Source organism: Leptidea sinapis, chromosome 3 (assembly GCF_905404315.1).
Source record: "Leptidea sinapis chromosome 3, ilLepSina1.1, whole genome shotgun sequence".
In the NCBI taxonomy this organism is placed as follows: domain Eukaryota; kingdom Metazoa; phylum Arthropoda; class Insecta; order Lepidoptera; family Pieridae; genus Leptidea; species Leptidea sinapis.
The window spans coordinates 9,525,032-9,549,100 of NC_066267.1; the positions used below are offsets into that span (position 1 = coordinate 9,525,032).

The 24,069-nt window shown below is 33.4% G+C and overlaps 3 protein-coding genes across 4 annotated transcripts; 1 reads left to right on the top strand and 2 right to left on the bottom strand.

Annotated features, from left to right (window-relative positions):
• The first annotated feature begins 469 nt into the window (after positions 1-469).
• Positions 470-2,820, top strand: LOC126979647 (uncharacterized). Its single transcript, XM_050829102.1, has 2 exons — positions 470-701; positions 2,169-2,820. Exons 1-2 carry the CDS (start codon positions 515-517, stop codon positions 2,780-2,782), a joined length of 801 nt encoding a protein of 266 aa, XP_050685059.1. The 5' UTR covers positions 470-514; the 3' UTR covers positions 2,783-2,820.
• On the bottom strand, positions 638-3,467 carry LOC126979639 (uncharacterized). The gene is made up of 2 exons (XM_050829087.1): positions 2,980-3,467; positions 638-1,848 (listed from the first exon to the last, which is right to left on the bottom strand). Exons 1-2 carry the CDS (start codon positions 3,276-3,278, stop codon positions 969-971), a joined length of 1,179 nt encoding a protein of 392 aa, XP_050685044.1. The 5' UTR covers positions 3,279-3,467; the 3' UTR covers positions 638-968.
• A 3,305-nt stretch (positions 3,468-6,772) lies between these two features.
• LOC126979612 (uncharacterized) lies at positions 6,773-22,593 on the bottom strand. 2 transcript variants are annotated; one of them, XM_050829036.1, is made up of 11 exons: positions 22,368-22,593; positions 22,166-22,277; positions 21,534-21,665; positions 20,107-20,165; positions 19,285-19,441; positions 18,360-18,528; positions 17,223-17,405; positions 16,266-16,413; positions 14,386-15,612; positions 12,850-12,940; positions 6,773-9,664 (listed from the first exon to the last, which is right to left on the bottom strand). In XM_050829036.1, the coding sequence occupies exons 1-11, from the start codon at positions 22,396-22,398 to the stop codon at positions 9,472-9,474; spliced, it is 2,502 nt and encodes an 833-aa protein (XP_050684993.1). In that variant the 5' UTR covers positions 22,399-22,593; the 3' UTR covers positions 6,773-9,471. The 2 variants fall into 2 exon arrangements, with proteins under 2 accessions (XP_050684993.1, XP_050684994.1); XM_050829037.1 differs by lacking the exon at positions 14,386-15,612 and having other exon boundaries at positions 22,368-22,582.
• Positions 22,594-24,069: the final 1,476 nt, after the last annotated feature.

Below are 24,069 nucleotides of genomic sequence, written 5' to 3' on the forward strand. Positions count from 1 at the left end.
CCACTTGTGTTCTCGCTTTAATAATTGTACCTTTATAAAATATAACAAAGGTAGTTACAGTACACTGTGTGATAAATTACTGCATTGTATAAATTATGAGCGGACATTTCTTAATTGTAAAAAATTAAAAAAACATATAAATAGGTGCAGCAGGGTTAACAAAAATGTACAAAGCACAATTTTATGAGTAGTTTACCCGTGAGTAATTTGAGTAAGAGCCAGTCCACACGGCGCGTTGCGTCAGCGTTGCGTCGACGCAGCGCTACCACTGCGTTGTTTTACATACAAATAACCAAGGTGTTCACACGGCGCGCTGCGTCGTCGCAACGCACACATGACGGACAGCAGCCCCCGAGACGAAGCGGGAGGGGGTGTACTCGTGCGACGTCGGAGCGTCAGCGCTCAGTTGCTTGTGCGTTGACAGAGAGGATACACGGAAGCTCATTTCGTTTTACGTTTACATTTTTGTATTTAGTTTTATTTGCAGGGTAATTAGTTTTATTTGCAGGGTAAAATGAATACCATTGAAGAAATTGACATAGATTACTTGATTACATTGATACAGGAAAGGGAAATTATATGGGACAAGTCAAACGTAGATTTTAAAAATAAAAATTTAAAAACAAAAGCCTGGGAAGACATATCAAAAGTTTTATTTCCTGATTACGAGAATTTCACAGCTGAACGAAAAAATAAAGTTGGTGAGTTCACAGTACAGATATTTATTTTTTTTTTTATTTAAGAGGGCTTTCAAGATTTTCTTGCACCGCCAATTCCGCGATCAGTACAAAATTAATATCTCGACACTCTAAAATTTTAAAACTTAGGGAATTTAGATTAGCGTGAGTACTATTTTATTACTTAGCTCAAAACTAACCTAGACTACGCTGAGTAGGTATAAAATATTATTTTTTTACTGATCGCGGAATTGGCGGTGCAAGAAAATCTTGAAAACCCTCATAATACAATTATACCTTATTTAGCTGCCAAGGCAGAGTTCCTCTAGTCATAAAATAGGTCGCATATTGCTGTCTTATGACATTCGGTGCTGTCTGTTCTTCATGTACGGGTTGTATTGGGAGAAATTCATCAACACTTATAGCAAATTTATCTCTTTGTCTAAAACCATCTCGATCAGCGACAAAATTGTGTAATACACAACATGCTTTTATAATGTCAGTAGCGAAGTCATAGGACACGTCTATCGGTCTGTGAAAAATGCGCCATTTGTTAGCCATAATCCCAAAAGCGCATTCGACATATCTTCTGGCTCTGCTTAGACGGTAATTGAAAACCTTTTGTTGTAAGTCGAGATTTTGACCGCCATATGGACGCATAATATGTTTGCTCAGTCCAAAAGCTTCGTCACCCACAAATACATACGGGGTTGGTATATTGCTACCAGAGAGTGGCTGGGGTTGAGGTAGTGGTAAGTTGTTGTTAATCATTAGCTCGTACAGTTTAGAATTTTGTAATATGGTTGAATCGCATTCTTTTCCGTATGCACCGATGTCGACAAATACGAATTTGTAATTTGAATCCACAATAGCTAGCAACACAATCGAAAAAAAGGCTTTATAATTAAAAAAAAGTGAGCCACTATTTGCAGGATTACACACGCGGATATGTTTGCCGTCGATGGCACCAACACATTGAGGAAAATTTGCCTTTACATCAAAACCCCTCGCTATTGTTTGGAAACTTTCAGTTGTCAGTTCAGGGATGTTGTCTCGAAGAAGATTGGTCCATATAGCACGACAAACTCTTTGTATTATATATGCAATAGTAGATTTTCCCCGTTTGAATTTGAAATGTAAATCAGTTATTGAATTTCCACTTCCTAGGTATCTGAAAAGAAAATAATTATTATAATATGCATTTATGAGATAGATAGATACCCGAAAAAAAATACTGACATATTCAGACATCGATAGCAAATAACTTTCTCTATGTAACCAATTAATTCTAGAATCGCGAAAAAAATAGCAGCTGTTGCATACATTTTGATTCAGTAGGTATTGCTTTTTGTATGTAACAGCTGTTATATTTTCACGATTCCAGAGTCGGTCACATAGTGTTTGTTAACGATATCTGAATATGTCATTAAATTTTATCGAGAAATTCACTATGTATAAATTATTAAATCATGTTTACTATTGGTTTTGCAGGTAATGATTTAATAAAAAAATGGAGAAGTGTAAAAGATAATTACTTCAGATATTCAAAAAAATTAAAAGAAGCATCAAAATCGGGCTCGGGCGCTACGAAACTGAAGAAGTATCATTTATACAATCAACTCCTTTTTTTGAGAAAAGTGGAACAAAATGCCACCGAATCTAGCTTAGACTCGCCTAGAGAAATCAACAATGAATCTACGTCTACAAATGATGACATTACCACAGACAACACTCCGCGCTATGTTCCAGTCGCGCGCAAAAGGGCAATGCAAATGGATGAGTTTGAAAGAGAAGGACTAAAACTTCTCAAGGAGCCGGAAAATCGCCATATGTCCTTTTTCAGAGCTATATTGCCATCTATTCAAGAATTTTCCGACCGAGAAACTCTCCGTTTCCAAAGTAAAGTTATACAAATTATAGATGAAATGCGGTATGGACAAACATCATCATATGTGAGTGGCCCATCAACGTCTCACCAACCACCATATGGGTATCAAACAGCAAATTTTCAAAGTACATACATTTCTGATTTTAATAATTCAATTACATCTCCAGAAACATCTCAAGCAAGTGAAGAAACTGAATACGATTTTTCTAATTTGTAATTACTGGATGATATCTCTCTTAAATGTCTAAATTTAAAATTATGACAATTGCTGATTATTTGTGAGTTGATTACTCTCTTAAATAATGTCTAAATTTAAAATTATGACAATTGCTGATTATTTGTGAGTTGATTACTAATTAAACAAACCAAAAAAACTGTTATATTTTTATTACTTAAATATATTTATATAGTTACCTTAAAGTGATTCCCAGCATTTCTACTGGTTCCACTGGATTCCTCATATTAGTATAGTTTTTTCGTATGTGTGGTTCTAAGGACTTCAATAAACATTCGAAGCTGGATACACTCATTCTAAAAAAATTATAAAACTTCTTTTCGTCTAATAGCAACTCCCGATATTCTAAAAAAAAAAACTGTCCATCACGATTTCTTAATGAAATGAAAGGACTGATCCAGTACCGTCTTGTGATCTTGCGTCGATTTCGGCGGTGACGTAGTAATAGGAGCAATGCTAGACGTCTTTTCCGATCCATGATTTGCTATAGACTGACTGCGAATTTTTTTCAAAATACTTGCCGCAACTGTGCGTCGCCGCTGCGCCGACGGAACGTTGACTGCGTCATAGTAACGCTGCAGCGCCCGTGTGGCCGGCTATGCGTCAAAATATTTGCGTTGCGACGACGCAACGCAACGCAACGCGCCGTGTGGACACGCTCTAACGCTAGCAACGACCGTATTGTAGACCGAATTCCGCCGCAAACGCAAACAAGACCGAATTTAAATTGTTTTCGTTCCTAACAAGAAAAAAAAACTAAATTCATTTTCCGTATTTCATCAAAATATAGCAAGTATATTAAGTAAAATAGAAATTTTTGAAATAACGTTGGAAGAATTGTGTAAAGCGCAGATTTATCCCAAAGTAATATGTTTGCCAGAAACATTTTTAATTAAGGGTCAGGAACATCACCTTAATTTAAAAAAACTGTTATTTAGCATCGAGTTTTAGTAGAAATAAACCAAGGGTGGGCGTGTGTATACTTCTTAAAAATGATTTATTGTTTAAAAACATAGCTCTCACCGATTACACATTAGAAAAAAGTTTGAATGCTGTGGAGTAGAAGAAGTAGGATACGATTTTATAGTAATTTGTATTTATCGGACTCCTGACTCTGATGTGAACTTTTTCCTTACCCAATTAAATTTATTGTTACATAAAATCTGTGAAAAATATTATAAGAAAAATATTATAGTAACAGGTGACTTTAATATAGATCTATTGAAACAAAGTAAAGATTCGAATGAGTTTAGAGATTTAGCAAAAACGTATAATCTTACATTTCACATAGATGGTCCAACACGAGCGCAGTCCTGTTTAGTTCAAATATTGAGTAATATAAATAGAGTAAAAGCGCAGTTGCTACCTTTACACCTCTCAGACAATTTATTCGTTTCAAAATATCTGACACAAAACGAAAATCGAATAAAAATGCTATTACGGGGCTAATATACAAAAGAGACTACAGTGAAGAATATATTTTCAAATTTAAAAATTATCTCCAAAATTTAACATTTTTTGACATATTTCAGGAACGTAATTTAAATCTGGCATTTAAAAATTTTTATTATACTTTCTGTCTTTTCTATAAGCTATGCTTTCCACTAATTAAAATTAAATTGAGAAATAACAGCAATAAGTGGATAACAAAGGGATTAAGAGTAAGTTGCAGTACTAAGCGAAATTTACGATACCGTTATTACCAAATGAAATCGGATATAAATAAATCTAATTATTTAAAATACTCCAAAATTTTGCGTAATTGTATACACAAGGCACAGAAAAATTGCAATATTCATTATTCGAATAAAAGTAAAAATAAATGTAAATCAACTTGGAAAATTATAAAAAACCAGTTAAATTCTCAGAGTAGACGTACCGAAATAGTAGTAGTAGACGTATACTCAATGCAAATCAAAATCAATGCTGTCAAAATCCATTCAACATTAGTCAGAATGAGGGATTCTGATATATTCTATGTACCTGAGACCCATGTCTGAACCGGAAGTATATACACAAATTATGTCTCTAAATAATACCACTGCAGAAGGATATGACGAGATATGTACAAAAGTAATAAAACAATGTCAAGCAGAACTGGTACCCGTGCTGACACATTTAATTAACATATCCTTATCTTGTGGTTCTTTTCCTGAAGAACTTAAAATATCCATAATTAGCCCCCTATTCAAGAACAATAAAAATAACATTGAAAATTACAGACCCATTACTCTCATACCTATCATATCAAAAATCTTTGAGAAATGTATGTGTTTACGGTTAAAGGAGTTCAGTAATAAATTTCATTTAATTAAAGATGAACAATTTGCCTTTCAGAAAAATAGATCTACTAATGATGCAATCTATTCTTTATCACACTCAATTGCTCAAAATATTGACACAAAAACATTGACTACAGTATTGTACTTTGACATGTCAAAAGCTTTTGAGAGTGTCCCATGACTTATTATTAAAAAAATTAGAGGCATATGGAATACGGGGACTTGTGTTAGATTGGTTCCGATCATATTTAAAAAATAGGAAACAAAGTGTAATTATTACTCGGACTAATAAAATTAGTGAGAAAGAAACATACAAATCTGAATATACATTTAACCAGTGTGGTGTACCTCAAGGAAGTGTCCTGGGGCCAATTCTATTTTTGTTTTACATAAATGACATTATAGACGTTACAAATAATAAAATATTTCTATACGCGGATGATATTTCGATAATTTTTGAATCTGACATTAAACACTTTGATATTATGAAATTTAACAATGACATTATAAATAATATGGACAAAATGATTAAATGGCTTGGTATGAATAATCTTAAAATAAATCTAACTAAATCGAACTACATGACATTTTCAAATGTTCTACGTAATAATTTAAAAATAGAATATAATGACGTCATTATGGATGAAAAAAAGAAAACTTCATTTTCAAGGAAACAATGAACTTAAATGGACATCACACATAAATGAGGTCTGTGGTAGAGTAAATAAATTTGTTTATGCCCTGAGGCGCCTACGAAAAATTACAGATTTAGGTACCACACTGTCAGCTTACCATGCTCATATTGCATCTATCTTGAGATACGGTCTTATAATTTGGGGTAATGGCGTAAACATCCAAAAAGCATTTATTGCACAAAAAAAATGTATCCGTGCGATTTGTGGGGTAGGTCCGTACGAATCGTGTAGACCGCTGTTTATTAAACTGAAATTGTTAACCTTGCCGTGCCTATACATTTACGAAATAAGCATTTTTGTAAAGAGGCATATCTTTTCACCACTGCCAAGGAAATGTATGACCGCGACCAACGATATCCAAAAAGACTTGTTTACAAAAAAGCACCCAGGACTACTTTGTTTACTAAAAATTGTCATGCCATGTGTATTCAAATATTTAATAAACTTCCCAATACTATTAAAATGTTGAATATCGGTCCTTTTAAAACTCAATTATATCAATGGCTAATTAATTAGTTACAATTTTTATGCTGTATCCGACTTTTTAAATTTGTGATTTTCTTTTTTTTTTTTATAATCTTGTGTTTAACTTTGACTACATAATATGTATATGAAATGTATATTTTGTGTAGATGCTAATATAATGTAACAATGAAATATTATGTGCTGTAATCTTAGAATTTTATTATTATATAATGACATGGAGGTAATGTAATTTGCATACCCTTTTTGGCTAATGTCAACACATTAGCCTAAAAGGGTATTCGTATAGAATTATTTTGTTAACTTGTATACACACATTATGCAAATAAAGAATTATTATTATTATTATTCAAATAGATATTAAGGGTATCGCGAATCTAACTAACAGGAATGAAATTTAATGAAATATAAAATTTAAATGGGATTTTGTTTAAATAATTATTAGCAAAATTCACATAGCCCATATCATTCATTGGTGTGGTTGTGAAGCGTTGAAAATTAAGATGCAGAAATATAAACTTATAATTTATTTTAATCATGCTACAATTACGATGTTGGCTGTACATTAAAATTATAATATTATTTTACACGTTTATCAAATTATACTTGCAAAAGCTATATAAGTATCTAGGTTAATAAATGCACCAACAAATGCTTTAGTTACAATATAAAAATTTAAAACTCACTCGTTCGAAACTTAAACAAATTTTTGGTATAAAATATTTAATATAAATATTTGGTTAAAAATATAGTCTAAATTTTATTTTCGATTTTGATCTAAACGCTAAAATGCATTTTGAAACCGTCTACTTATTAAAATGTATTTAATTTGGTGGTTTAGTATTAAAACACAACGTATGTGTTTTTTCGTCCCCAGTGCACAATTAAAATAGTGTGTTAAAGAGGTCTAAACGCCTATATAGTGATTCACACGGCTAAACTATATTATCGTAACTTGTTATATTTTAAGATCAAATTTAAGTAGATAATATTGGAGTGATGCCATTATAAAATAACCTATTTTGTATACGATTTTATAATAAATATAGAGTAACTAGTAGCCATAACGGTTTTCCAAAAATAATATTCTAGACACAAAAAAAATAATACAAATAGCAAAGCAAACAATAAAATAAGAATATTCAATCACAACTCAAAAATCACAATTCCGATACTATTAAATTCGCAAATAATTTCTGGTGCTCCGATTACTATTAACTGTGAATTATTATCAAACATAAAATATTACTTATTTTAATTTATAATCATCAATATAAAATTCAATTGAGTCTTAAAAATTGTATACATAAGTCTCTATAAGTCTCACAAGAAAGTTTTTTTAATATACCCTTTTTCTGCACAAAGATAATTATTGTAGTTGTCATATTGAAGATTTAGGTATTTATTCGGTTTTCACTTTTGTTTATTATTAATTGGTACAACAGTATATTGCTGTCATGCATTGTAGTAAAATATAACATTTTTATTTTATTTTATTAAGGTGCGTACAGATTGGTGAAACGTAACATGAAATGCACGAATCGTTCCAAACCACAATCATGTCGAAATTGAGTTAAGAACACAAAACTGGACGCGTGATTCATATTAACGGACTGACAAAAAATGGCACCCACATGTATGGAAAACACTAATATTTATTAAACTTTAAACACGAATTCCTTAAAATGTGATGTTTGTGGCTTAGAACGTTTTTCAGGAACTTCGTCCAAATATATCATGAAATGAAAGAATTCGCCGTAAACAACGCTGCAATGTATCATGAAAGGTATCACTTTGTAACAATTTCTGACAGTTTGGACGTCTTGTGTACGCAAAACTAGCATTTTACACGCACGCTACGAGCATTGTTGAATATCGGTCCTTTTAAAACGCAATTATATCAATGGCTATTTTAGTTACAATTTTTATGCTGTATCCGACTTTTTAAATTTGTGATTTTCTTTTTTTATAATCTTGTGTCTCACTTTGACTACATAATATGTATATGACATGTATATTTTGTGTAGATGCTAATATAATGTAACAATGAAATATTATGTGCTGTAATCTTAGAATTTTATTATTATATAATGACATGGAGGTAATGTAATTTGCATGCCCTTTTTGGCTAATGTTTTGATTCGTATAGAATTATTTTGTTAACTTGTATACACACATTATGCAAATAAAGAATTATTATTATTAAAAGCCGCGCGCGGAGCGACCCGTGATTTGTTGGTTTTTCGAACGAACACAAAGGGGCGCGCTCGCGGACGCGGGAGGTTCGTAGTTACGTTTCACCAGTGTGTACGCACCTTTATATTATAAAAAATGATATCTCTTTGTGTATAACAGGGTATTGCTGTGATGTATTACAGTAAAATATATTTAAAAATTAACTATCTTAAGCTAACTTAAAAATTAACACTGGCACTGGATATCACAATATTTTTATTAAATACACTTAATTTTATTGCTCCTAACGTAAATAGATGAGAGAAGACTATAATTATATTAACAAACATATCGATTTTATTTTTATATAAATTTCGTATTATACCTTTCCCACTTTTTTTCAAATTCGCTATCAACTAGAAGAATAATAGTACTGTATATGAGAAAACACAAAAGTAACATTTGCCAATTCAATCAAGTTATGGATAATTTTTAGGAATTTAAAAGAAACCTCTTTAATAACTTGACAAAAACATAACCGACTAAAGCAGGTAAAAAGATGTAGATAAGAAATGAACTGAAAATAAAGTATATCTCGAAATATTTTTAATGACTACAAAATAATATTGGCATAAAGCTCTTAAAACACATATTCGGATAAAAGCAAAACATGCAGGCTAACTAACATAACATATTGGTTCTCCGAAATGTTTCCACTCAGCTAGTTCTACTGTTCCTGTGTGTGATTTTTTTTATGAAAATAAGGGACGAGACGAGCAGGACGTTCAGCTGTTGGTTATTGAAACGCCCTGCCCATTAAAATACAGTACCACTCAGGATTCTTGAAAAACCCAAAAATTCTGAGCGGCACTACAATTCCGCTCGTCACCTTGAGGCACAAGATGTTAAGTCTCATTTGCCCAGACCGGAACACAGTAATGCTTACACATCACTGCTTCACGACAGAAATAAGCGCCGTTAAGCACCCACAATCTCGCATCCTGTGCAAAGGATCCATCTTTTCACTTAATAAATTCTACATGGGCGCCGAATCGGAGAGGTGCTCGATGTGGAACAGCAGGTCGATGAAGTCCTGCGGCTGGAGCCATCCCCAGGGAACAGTGGGTCCACAGCGCGCGTGCCAGCGACGTGTTACCCCGTACAGTACACTAACGGCGAATATGAAGCAGATCACCGCAAACAGCTGGAAAAGACACTTCAGCGGCTCCCTGAAAATATTTAATGTTATTAATCAACAGTGTTAACGCCATATATCTATCCTTGTCTTTTCCTATTCCTGTTATAACCTCTCTTTCCCCCCTTCACCGCGACACCTCGCGCTATTTGGAAACGACAGCAGCGCGCGAGCCAGGGGGCCTACTCCTGAAATCGATATTCGATAAATCGTGGCATTAGTCGTATCGAATCCAACTCTTAGTTACATCGTAATCAATGTCGAAACGATGATTGAACGAACGAAACATTATTCGATATAATCGGTCCTAACCCTACTCTTAGTTGAAAATGTCAGAGGCGAATATTCGAATTTCACAAATAATCAAACGTCACATTTACGATAATCTCAACGACACGTTCTAGGCTGTCGATGCTACTATCGTTTCAAGTTGTATAGATATATTTGCCATACAATATACATACTTAATAAATATTATTGAAATAATTATATGTGATTTACTATTCAACAGCATTTTTTAATACTAAGTCATTTAAGTCATTTTGTTGATCGTTTATGCGTAGAAATAATGCAAATGGCCGCCTGAGAATTATATTCATTACATATTTTTTTAAATTTACATTATGTGTAAGCGATACCAAATTGGTGGTGCAGAGTCTGGCATGGTCCTTAGCGCCTAAACTATGTTTTGACTTTTGACACATAACAGCGACATAGCACATATAATGTTTAGGTTTGAACATATTTCATTCACACTAACATCGTTAAAAATCAAAATATTAGTCTATGGTAACGATAAACGATAAGGAATTCGAAATTTGTTAGAGTAGGATAGTTGCGATATATTCGGAGTATTATCGTATCGTTCCGAATGTATCGTTGTCGATTTTGCGAGTAGACCTCCAGCTAGCAGTCAGTCTTCGCACGCATTTTGAAACCAAGTAATCCACCCGCTTCGTTCGCAACTCGCAAATTAACGTGCTGCGAAACGAATTGTGAAGAGGAGGAAATCTGCCAGAACCAATGGGACGAACGAAAATCAAGGATCGGATTTAGTGTCGCCAGCAGTGCAAGCTTCATAAGGTCAGTTCCTAGTTCTCTTCCATACAGTCCACTATTCGACTGACCTACGACTGTATTCCTCGGCCGACAGTGGTCTTTACAAACAGTTTCAAATTCAAATACAGTTTATTCATGTAGGTCACAGAAATGACACTTATGAATGTCAAAAAAAAAATATATAAATATTATTTCTTATTGAATTTACCGCTACTTCGTAAAGGGTTGAGCTAATGAGAAGAAGTAACAAGAAACTTATTGCCACTCTTTTAAGACAAGATTTACATTTTAGTTGTTTTACAAATCATTTCAATTACAATACATGCAAAGTGACGCAACAAAAATACTCAAATGTCAAAAAGTGAAAGGCTTACATGAGTAAGTCAAAAAAAGAAAAAAAAAAGTAAATTAATACTTATAAACACAAGAGTTATTGAGTATAGTAGATGCATCAATCCACACATACCGTAAATAAATAGAGGGATTATGTGAGCATTTCATAAAATAAAATATATAATAACTTTAACTTTAAAGGAAATAATAATAATAAAAAAACACATCAAGCAGACCTCCCGGTAACAAGATCATCCAGCCCCCACGAGTAGCACCCGTTCACGAGCATGACGCATGGACCAGCCATCGCCTCCCTCGACCATATTTTAGGGAAGGGAACGACCCGCCCCACGTCGCCGCCACAAGTAGAGGCATTTAAGCGAGCGTTTGCTTCGGGAGTAGTTAGATATCATTCACAAATCAAAAATATTTTTATTCAATGTTGAGAATATATAACCCATTCGAAAATACAGTATGGATTTTGCATATAGGAATTAAATGTACATACTTTTTATCGCATTTGCTGACCATACACAAAAAAGAAATCGGTGCACTAATTTGGTCAAAGTTTAGACTTTTAATTTTGAGCAATTATGAACGCATTTTAGAATCGGGTCACTAGGGGTCAATGATTCAATGAACTTGAATCTTTGAACATCAAAAACCGATGTTGCCGTCCCGCGCGCTACATTTTCAAATCAGCTGGTCGTTCTTCAGACAGATTTAATGCGACGTTGCCGCTCCTCGCTCCTTGCCACATCTTGCGGTGACTTCAAAAGCCGAAATCGTGTATCGCTCCAGAGGTCAATGTACGTTGTCAGTACAGTTTTTTTTTTTGAAAATTACACTTTTTCAATTTAAAGTTTTTAATTAAATAAATATTTTTGTGTTACTTCTGCTTTACTACGTTAATTACATGTACTAGTATTACTTATATTTTTATTTATGTCATAGATATGCAATCCATACTGTATATGCCCCAGGCCTTCATTCATTACATAAAAAACTTATTTAAAATTCCATTTAAACTTGTGTTCTAAACTTCCAAACTTACTAACACATAATATACCACTCCAGGTCAAACAAAGCAAATGTTAAAGATAGAAGCAGTTTCCATTTAACTACCTCGACTTATGATGCTGACTGTACTCAACTTCATCTCAAACGAGTGATAAAATGTCTCAGGCCGGGTCTACATACGAAAAGAAGTAAGGCTTTTTGACAAAGCCTCATTTGCCTGTAATTATTCCTGATTCACTTAAGAAATAGGTAAGCTGATCTTAATTTATGTCCTTCCAAAATCTAGCCCTTTCTTCAATAATTATTGAGTGTACTACAGTCCCTGAAGATTTACAAGGAGGATTTTCATTATCTTGATGACAGAATCTGACATCTAAGAGACTCATCGAGTCCTAATATTCCGGGAAAAATAAAGCGATATTCGTCTTGCATACTCACATATGCATGATATATAAACTACAGGTACACATTCAAACATATATATACACAGACAGTCAGGTCGAGTCGTCACTCATTCTCAAATATGTGGGACTGTGTATCGGTCCTGTTGCTTTTACACACTATTACATACTCTAACACAAACATTTATACACAAACACACATACATACATGCGTAGGTTACAGATATCTTATTACTTTTTCAATAAACTATGCCCCATTCGATCAAGTACACAGCCGGTCCCGAGTTGGACATAGGGGCCCTGTTTCGGGGTCTAAATAAGTAAAACTATTAAAAAAAATTCCTCTCTAAAAAAAATAGTGCTACAGTACAGTTAGTACAATATTAGTGTTGATGTGGATACTCACCAAAGCAAACGCTTAAGTCTTGGAAGGGGCTTGCTACGTTTCACACATTCAGAACAACCAAAATCTGTTTGAGACGATACAGATACTTGTTCTGAAATAAAAAAGATTTGGAGGTTTATTATCAGTTATAGATAAATAAAAATACTTTAAATATTAGAAATAAGTAATTTTCAAACTAGCCATACAGCAGTTAATTTATTAATCAACGAATTTCTAATCAGTATTGTATTCGTGCTAACTAATTAAAAAGTACTTAAAATTATTTTTTAAACAATTATAAACTAAAAAAAAATATACCAAGTAAAACTATATAAAAAAGGACACAGATCAATTAATAAAAGCTGGCATTAAAACCACATATATAAATATAGCTTGTTTAGTGTCTATGAATAACTGGACACATTAAACATGGACTCCATACACATCACGAAGAACTTATCTGTCTCTCTCGCTTGTTAGTTGCTTGCTATTATTTTGTTTATCACTATAAAGAAATAATATAGTGAATTTTCTATTTAACTGCATTGGTGATTGTAAGTTTGAATAAACCATCTTTTGTTAATTGACCCGTGTCTATCTAGCCGACATCCCGTGTTTAGGAGTTTTTTCCACAAGCAAGAAAACAAAACTACACAATAAAAACTATCATATACTTCTAACTACAAACAATATAATACTTATCGTCAACGCTCGTATCTCGTAGGTCATAAATGCAAACATACCCAAGGCCCCAAGGCTTAAGTACTTACGGTATGAAGCCAAATCGACATAACTATTTCCCCATTTTAGAGAAGCACTGGTCTCGAGTTTTGACGATAAACTACTTTGCAACATTACAAAACAGTAGAAAAAAAGTTAGTTAAACACAAATATGTAGTGATTGGTTTAATGTGTGTAAAATAAAATGAATAAATGTATATATGTGTGTAATGTTAACCTTGAACATTATTTTAAGCTTAAACACAAATTTGGAAAAAAGAATTTTAATACTATAGACGACATAGAAATAAGATAATTGATTACGCAACAATAATACCCTTTTCTTTTATAAAACCAAAAAAAAAGTTTAACAACTTTAAATATTTTTTTTAATTATAGGTTATATTTTATGCTTTATGTAATGTCGCTGATCAGTCCTTTCACCTACATACAAAAGAAATTTATTTCGTTTAAAAAATATAAGTAGACATGGATCTATAAATAATTATTTAGTCAAAACCCAAATACAATTCTGTATGATAAATAAAAATAGATTTTGTAGAACTCATATTCTTAAATATTGCAGAAATGTTGATTGTTGGTTGTATATGTCAGATGGAACAAATTTGGGTGCACTATTGTTAAGCAAGGTTTGGCAAATTCTCATAATGTTATAGTGACAATTCTGTAAGGTGTTAAATTATTAGTTTTCACTCACACCACACCTGCACATCTATGAGTCAGAGATGTGTTATCATCTCAACACAATCTTAACTACAAAACAAAGTCTAACTACAAAACTAAACACATAACTACAAAGTACGACACATAGATTACCACAAACTGTTTGCACTTCAACGCAACACTTTTCACAGTATACTCTATTTATAATCTCTTCTTGAATAAGACACGACTTTTCCAATGACTCTAACTTCGATTTTAAATATTCGACGATTTGTTTTAAGATTGCGTTTTGCTCGTTTTCTTCGTAGACGGTATTTTTTAATATATCCAAATTTTTTTCGTACTTCTCCAAATCAAAACTCGTGTTGCGTGAAGTTTGTAAGTCACTTTTCGATTTAGTTACATATTCATTAGGCTTCTCACACTCGAAACACTTCGTACATTCTTTGCAAGTTTCATCATTATTATTATTGATCTTGAGTTCAATATTGTCTGTTTGCAGGCAAACATGCTCCGTGATTTCATTGAGATCAAAATCATCTGTTTGCATAAAAGAATCTACCGTGTTTTTAGTATTGGTATTAAGTTCAAAATCGTCTGTTTGCATACTAAAATGAACCGTATTTTTAATATTAGTCCTAAGTTCGAAATCCTCTGTTTGCAGACAAGAATCCGCCGTGTTTTTATTATTGGTCTTAAGTACAAAATCGTCTGTTTGCATACAAGAATCCATCGTATTTTTAATATTGATCTTAAGTAGAAAATCGTCTTTTTGCATACAAGAATCCACAGTATTTTTAATATTGGTCTTAAGTAGAAAATCGTCTTTTTGCATACAAGAATCCACAGTATTTTTAATATTGGTCTTAAGTTCGCATTCGTCTGCTTGCATGCAAGAATGCATGGTGTTTTTATTATTGGTCTTAAATTCATAACAATCTGTTTGCATACAGGAATGGACCATGGTTTCATTATTGTACTTGGGTTCAAGTTCGTCTGTTTGCATATTAGAATGCATCGTGTTTTTGTTCTTCATAAATCTGGGTTTGCCAACACGAGCCATGTTTCTTTTCACTAGTGGCAAGTTTTTGACTGTGCCAATAGTTTGAGTCCATTTTGCCTCAACACATATCCTGTCAGTTTGTGAATCAACACTAACATTATCAACCTTATAATCATTTAAATAGACATCACTTTCGGATGTTTGAGTTGCAATATGAACGAAAGAACTTTCTAACAGCGGATTCATATCGTGGATACTAAATCTTGACATATTAGAGAAGCTATGTCGAATTTCATCCAAAAGGGAAATATTATTTGTACGACCATGTTCTTCTCTTAAGGCATTTACGAATGACTCTTCGTTTAATATACGGTTATCTACAGACAGGAAAAGCGTTATTAGCGAAAATGATGAAGCTATCAAGCAAAGTTAGTAGAAGTAACTTAAATATAAAAAGCGTTAAGCGCGCGTCGGACAGGAATTTTCCTAAACCTTTTAACTTCTATACAGTAAGAAATAAAAGAGAACGCTTAAAACATACGTTAAAAATTTAAAATAAGGAAGTCGCCATGATCGTTTCTAATAATCGTTGTAATAGAAATAATACTAAATGGGGCCCTGTAAGCAATATTATAAGGAAAAAACGGAACCGACTGATCACTTTTTTGTCCGTCCGTGTATCTGTCTGTCTAGAATTTTTATCTCGGGAACGCGTGGACATATTGAGTTGAAATTAAAACGATATACTCAAGTCTACAGCCTCTTGACGCTGTGAAAAAATAAAAAAAGATACGACCGTTTTTGCAGCAAAAAACGTTTATTTCGATACTCTCATGGGAATCAAAATTTATGTATTTTTCTTTGACATAAAACTGTGAAATTTGGCAAGTATTTACGTCTTATACTACAAGTATGTAGAAAAGTGTGACAACTATAAATTTTTGATTAAATCATAATTTTTTCTCCGACTGGCACTTGTCATGTTTTCTTTATTTATTACAAGAAATGTATATATCATAAATATACTTACCAGTACAAAACTTGGTCTCTGAGTTGAGACTGTCGAGCGCTGCCAACATCTGTTCTTCCGTGTAACTAACATCTATGGAATTGTCCAATCTGAACGGATTCTGGTTGGATTTGTTCATAAGATTTTTTAGTTCCATCTCCAGACTTTTCTGCAATTAATTCAACATCCGTTTTATAAATAATTCTTTGTTAAGCATTTTCAATGCCTACTTTTGCATGAAATTTCAGTGATAAGCTTTCTCATCATTTATACAGTGACAGCAAAGAATTTTTATAAAACCTATTCTATCAGAGGACAAACCGTCACCTGAGGATAAGTGGTCACCAACGCCCATGCAACACCATGTAGGTTCAACAGGTGCGAATGTGCTTGACTACGATAATTTAACATACAATTTGTGATATAGTTATACTTACTTAAATATATAATTAACTAGCTCTTACCCACAACTTCGTCTGTGTTGAATAGTTACTTTGTGCAATTTATTTTTATCGTTTAGGATACTTTTCAAATAATACACATACAAACTGCTCTTTTCACTCTTCTATGATACAGCGTATATCCCTTGTCATTGTGGACAGTCTCTTTAATAGTATTTCCCAGTGAACTTTAATCTGCTATTTCAACCCCATGTAGGTCCGTTGCAAAAATTCTCGAACAAATGTTCATAAATTACTTCTAATCAAGTGCCAAAATACAAAGTTTCATGGTTTTATCATCGATAATAACGAATTTCCATGCAACCTGCCATCCCCTATTTCAACCCCTCTCTCTCTCTCTCTAAATATGCCTCTTTAAATATTCATATTTACATATATTTAAATTAATATGTTAAATACAAGAATAACAATATTTACAATGGCTAAGGAATGGTGCTTAAAAAGTATTTTTTTAACTTAGTTTTAAACCTAGATTTATTTGGCTCGATGTGGATGTCCATTGTCAAAGAGTACGTACCTTTTCTTTGTATATTTGTTCCATACACTCCTCTTGGTCCTGAAGTCTGGACACAAGCAGGGCGTTCTCTGTGCGGAAGGTCTCATTCTCCTCTAGCAACACCGACTGCCGGCCCGCGTACATCTCGTTGATGCGATGGCATTCCTCTTTAGATTTCGACAGGAGATCTTGCAGCGTCAATTTCTGTCATACAATGCATTAAAAGAATTTTATTTTGTTATTGTTGTCAGAGAAACTTTTTAACATCACAAGCATTCTAGATTTTAAATATGTACAACATTGCATTGTTTGAATTTCATTTGTTATTGAATGAAAAATGGAGGTTTCACCTAAATTATTAACAATTTTATGTCGACATTTATGAACACAACGAAAAAAGATTTATTCATAGTTATATAATATAAATATAATATTGACACACTTTTTACACAAATTATCTTGCCCCAAGTTAAGCATATATAGCCTGTGTTATGGGTTACAAGACAATGATATATTTAATACAATATACTTACTTAAACATACATAAATTCTTATAAACATACATAAATACATTTAAACATCCATGACTCGGAAACAAACATCCATATTCATCATATAAATGCTAGCACCTACCGGGATTCGAACCCGGGACCTCTAGCTTAGTAGGTAGGATCGCTAACCACTCTGCTATACAGGTCGCTATATATAAAAACTAGCTGACCCCACAGACACTGGTCTGTCAATAGAAAAAAATAATAATGTAAGCATTCGGGAATAATGTAGTTTAAAAGCCATCGGAAATGTGTAATCAAAGTTATGAAGTTAGAAATGAAACAAAAACGTATTTCTGAATGATTTTATAATATGTAGTTTTCCATTACCACTTTAAAATTGCCAATTTTTTACAGCTTGTCTGTAGATTAATGTATATCTATATATATATTTTCTCAATAACTTTCTGGTGTAAGTAAGTCATGACATTTGAATATTTATGTCAGGTATATGGCTTAAAATATAATGTAATCAAAACAATTTGTAAATGATGAAGCTGTAAATATTGATTTAAGATTAGTGGCAACGAATTTCTTACCACTTCTTCTCATGAAAGCTCAACCTTTTCTAAAGTATTGGTAAATAGTAAAAAAAATGAAGTGTTACCTCAGTCTCGAGCATCGTGACCTGTTCCTTGAGAATCTTGTTCTGTTTCCTTTGTACATCCAGATCCCGCCTGGATTCTCCCAGAGCACCCTCAATGCTGCACAGCCGCTCGCAAGCTTCTTCATAGTCACCGCGTGCATGGCTCAGTGTTACGTTTTCCTCACGAAGCCTAAGATTTAAAAAAAATATTAGGCTTATAGCAATGTAGGCTTAAGAGTGAAGCAGAATGAGGTTGTAAATCTTTGTATGTAGAACACGAGCAGGACGTTCAGCTGATGGAATTGATACATCCCACTCATTACAATGCAGTGCCGCTCAAGATTCTTGAAAAGCCCAAAAATTATGTTATGTCTCATTTGCCCAATATTTTCACTAGCTACGGCGCCCTTCAGACCGCAACACAATAATGCTTACACATTACTGCTTTACGGCAAAAATAGGCGTTGTTGGATACCTGCTAGATTATGGGTTGCAATCCTATGCAAAGGAGCCTCACACTGGTTTTCCCTATTATTTGCAGAGTACATTATACCGGAGCCATGTGCAGCAAAAGGTGAATGATTCTCTCTTCTCTTTATGAAAAATAATTCTCTAGAATGTAGTTAATAAATAAATAAGAGCTTTATTTACTAAGATTACCATACAATTCTTAAATCCAATAATTTAGTTATTATATAAGGTTTTATCTTATCCCATGGAATCCTAGAATCTCACTGGGTGAAAGTCTCTTCCACTTCAGTCCATTTCTCTCTGTTGTCTGTTACCCCAAGCCAGTTTTTTGCAGCAACAGCCATGATATCTTTCTATTGCCTGTTGGGTTTACCCTGGCACCTTTTGCCAACAGGTCCAACAGTGCCACTTTCTTGCCCTAATTGACCACCTGTATCATATGCATAACATGAAATGTAGGTTGTAAATTGCTCACATATTAAGATGTAACCGTAATGAATCCCTCTCGGCTGTTATACCAGCAAGAGCTTCTTCATGCTGCCTGTCTGTAAACTCCAGCTGACTCCGGAGTTGGTTTGCCAAGTGACACTTCTCTCTCAACTCACACTGTAACTCTTCCACTAGTTGGAAACCTGAAAGTTTGACAGAATTGCTAGTATTCATAATTCAACAAATATTTGATTGATTTATACAACAATTCAACCTAAATAATATTCATTTTGTCAACTCATTCTTGGCCATCTTGAAATAACAAATAAAGTAATCTACATACAATGTATAAATTTCAAAAATATATATAATAGAATATATAGATCTAAAAAGTACCATAGTGCTACTGTATAAATCTGTAGGCTGTGTATTGTTATATATTTGTTTTAAGACTCAAAATTTTTTGAAATTACTGTCCATGTGTCTATATGTCTTTTTCTAATTCAAAAAATGCGTAACCACATTTGATAAAAATTAGTGTGTACTGGTAATATTTCATATAGCTAGATAATTTGTTTACCACCAACCCAACTTACACTTCTAATTTCTTGTCTATAAATTGAAAGTTTTAAACTGGAAAAAAATGTTTGACCCTTTAACCCTTCAAGCCACAAAACTTCAATCACAGTCCACACAGTAGAAAAGTGAAAGAAATCAGTGATTAATAACGTAAGCATTAGTTACATAATATTTTCCTGTGAGAATTTGATTACTTCAAATAGAAAAATTTTATATTTTCTTTCAATATGCTTGTAGCTTTAAATTTGTGTTAGTTGAAAACTCTTTATGAATAGGGGTTGCTACTCACCATCAGTAGAAATACCAGAGTCAAAGTCATTTGGAACTAGTCCACCCTTCAAATTAAAACTGAAATCAAATGAAATGTCAGTGAAAAAATGCTTTTAATTTATTAATTATAAAAAAAAATATTTTAACTTATACTCTTTAACTAATACTTTTAAATGAAATATTTCTTTAAAAGACTTAACTCACAGAAATAATAAAGAAAAGTTGAAGTGTCCTCAAGCTTCCTCAGTATGGGAATCAATGTCGCCATATCTCACATGTATTTGTAATAATAATACAAAAACAGTGATACAATTGACCACAAATTATTATGCAACTTTGGTGAAGATCTTCAATTAGTGTGGTTCAAAATTAAACCTTATAAAAACTATACAAATGATTTGAGTTTTCTTTAGTGTTAATTCTGCCAATATTTGTCTTTAAACAATTCAACACTGAATATGAGACTAAAGTCAGTCTCATGCCAGATTTTGGCGAGACAACACGTCCTGAGGATGCCTCGTGTAGAGGCGAAACACGTGTCAAATTGTTTAAAGACAAATATTGGCGGAATTAACACTAAAGAAAACTCAAATCATTTGTATAATTATGGATTTCCGCAAAGTAGCACCTACTTCAATAAATTTTATTATAAAAATATCATGCCATCATGAATGATGGCTATTATTTTGAATGACAAAATCAATTGAAATATTTTTCAATCTAAATATCACTGTTACCAAATACTACTTTTTTTTTTTTTATGGAATAGGAGGACAAACGAGCGTACGGGTCACCTGGTGTTAAGTGATCACCGCCGCCCACACTCTCCTGCAACACCAGAGGAATCACAAGTGTTGCCGGCCTTTAAGGAAGGTGTACGCTTTTCTTGAAGGTACCCATGTCGTATCGTCCTGGAAACACTGCACAAGGAAGCTCATTCCACAGCTTCGTGGTACGAGGAAGAAAGCTCCTTGAAAACCGCACTGTGGAGGACCGCCACACATCCAGATGGTATTAGTTCTAGTATTTAGTAGTGACAGCTTTGAAATAGCTATTACTTTTGTATGCAACTGTCTTGCACAGTGTTTCAGTCACACTCCAATCTAGCATGTTATATTAGCATGAAACTGTTCATCTGTTTCTTTTTTAAATAATAATAATGGTTGTAATATTATTGGCATGACAATTTATTGTCTCAATACATTATGTAAAAGGCATAAAAGGCATTTATTTTCTCATAATTGATTCCTTTAGAATTCTTTTTGATGTCATTTCTAATAACTACTAGATACTACTACCGCTTGGGAGCAAATGGCACTCTGAGAGCGAAGAAGCAGCGCAAGAAACTCTCCCAGCATTCTTTTTTTGCGCTCTTTTCAATATATTATGTATAATCACAACTGCATCAGTTCTGCCAACATTCAGCAAAAGAAAATATGTACTCACCTTTCATCTAAGTTCACTCTAAACTTTTGATCCTCACTATATTTACTTAATGTTTCTGCCAATATTGAAACAGTTATGTCAGGATTATTTTGCTTTGGATCCAGGAGCGACTTCAGATGGGTATATTCAACACTAAAAATTTAACACATAGTTAGTTCCTGCCACGAATGTTTAATGTAAGCTTGTTACTTTAGTTTATAATGTGATTTAAAAAAAAAAATATCTAAATACGTAATATAATAGTGGTTTGACATGTTAATATTCTTGTCATAATTTACATTTTAAATATTTACTTCTTTTTTTTAAGCAAAGTAGTCAATCTGATCTTTTAAATTTAAGCTCTATTTAAAACTATTTAATTAATAAATGTGATCTTTTGAGCTAATGTCAAAAGTTAATCAGGCTTATTAAAAAAAAGTATAATATTAACGCTAATTATTGCATACTTAAACACATAGGTATTATAATTGTGATACTTTTAAGTTCGTAAAACATTGGCTGTACATGTATAAAAATTTAACTTACCTTTTTTTAATTATTTAATTTAACTTTAATCACTAAACAATCTAATGGTGGAGATTACACCAATAACTCATTCAAAGCTTGATGGTATTTTATTATGGTATACTTACTTGTTACACTGTACGAAAGGTGCGAACTTTTCCATCAAAACATCAACTTTTAGGGTGCTGGAAGCATCAACTCCGCAATAATCAAATATATGTAGAGCAGTAACGTTGTAATCTGAAAACACAAATAGACAAAATAGCATATTTTAGTATGAGGAAGTAAACCAACGCGTTGGTTTATTTATAAATCGCATATTCTACTCACCGTTCGTGTTTACATCTCCCGCAGTGTCCATTTTTAGATTAAAATTAAAACATAGATTAACCCTTAAAACGTCTAGATACTAAATTTTTGTTTCAAAATTATTTATAGTTACTTTGTTTTTACAAAATATTTCGAAACATTATTCAAATAATTACTACCGGTACAGTTTACACTCCACACCCAACACCACTCTCGAACTCCTCACAAAATTTTAATTAGCTAATACAAAATTTAGAATTTACAACGGTTCCAGCCGCCAAAGAGAATTTAAACAGTATGCCAGCCGCCAATTGTCATATTTCAAATTGACAAGCGCAGGTGGCATTTGGCAGGCAAGCTGTCAAGTGAGTACTGACTGCAGCATAGAGTACTTTTAGTTATACTAGTAGAACATAGGTACTATCATATTCTACTTTCATTGTTGATAAATAGTAGGCTATATCTATAGCCAGGTCCGATGCATTTAATTGAACATTTTCTAAGTAGTCTCTTTCGTGAAACATTCATTGGTGAAACGGGACGCAACATAAAAACCAGCATCACCGACCACAACCGCAGTGTCCGCAAATTGGACAGCAAGACCTTTTTTTACGATAATAAGGGACGAGACGAGCAGGACGTTCAGCTGAAGATAATAGATACGCCCTGCCCATTACAATGCAGTGCCGCTCAGGATTCTTGAAAAACCCAAAAATTCTGCGCGGCACTACAAATTACGCTCATCACCTTGAAACATAAGATGTTAAGCCTCATTTGCCCAGTAATTTCACTAGCTATAGCGCCCTTCAGACTGAAACACAGTAATGTTTACAAATCACTGCTTCACGGCAGAAATAGGTGACTTTGTGGTACCTATAATCTAGCCGGCATCCTGTGCAACGGAGCCTCCCCCTGGTAAAAGTAACCTTACCACAATTCCGACACCTCACATTCTATTAGGTTCGATAAGGTGAAAGATTGGCCCACGATAAGCTTGTGCTTGAAAGCTTCTTAAAACCATAGAAATCGACCGGCGACCTAATTTTAATAGAGACAAGGGCTGGGCTCTGACACCTACTTGGAAACCCGTGTTGTTATACAAGAACAAGAGCAAAAGTTCCAATGATTAACATAGTGGAGACATTGTGAGTACATTTTGTGCACACGTGAACACCAATAGTGACACAATAGTTTCAGTTCTACCATACCTACTCGTCATCACCACCGGTGCACCACGCACCCCTCGCAGACGGGTCGCAAATCCACTCCAATCACCCCGATGAAGGACATCCAAATTGTCCGAAACTAGTCGGTACCCACACCGATAAACCGTGAGTAAAGCCGTGATAATAAATAAAATACAAAATTCTTTAATTTTGAGTAGGTTAGGTTTAAATAACTTTATTCTCATTAAGGACGCGTTCTCAAAATAGAGAGGTATCGAATCGCACCACTACACTGACACCGGTCAAACACATACACGTACTTAAAGTTAATTGCGAGAATCAAATGAATTTGATACTATAGCAAGTTTGAATTTTGTTTTTTTTTAATACCTATGTATTTTTGATACTTTTTTTTTTTTTTTTTATGGAATAGGAGGACAAACGAGCGTACGGGTCACCTGGTGTTAAGTGATCACCGCCGCCCACACTCATACTTGGTTGATGTATTCGTTTAGTAGTTAAATATTAGCCCCCTTATTCATAATGGTCCGCTAACT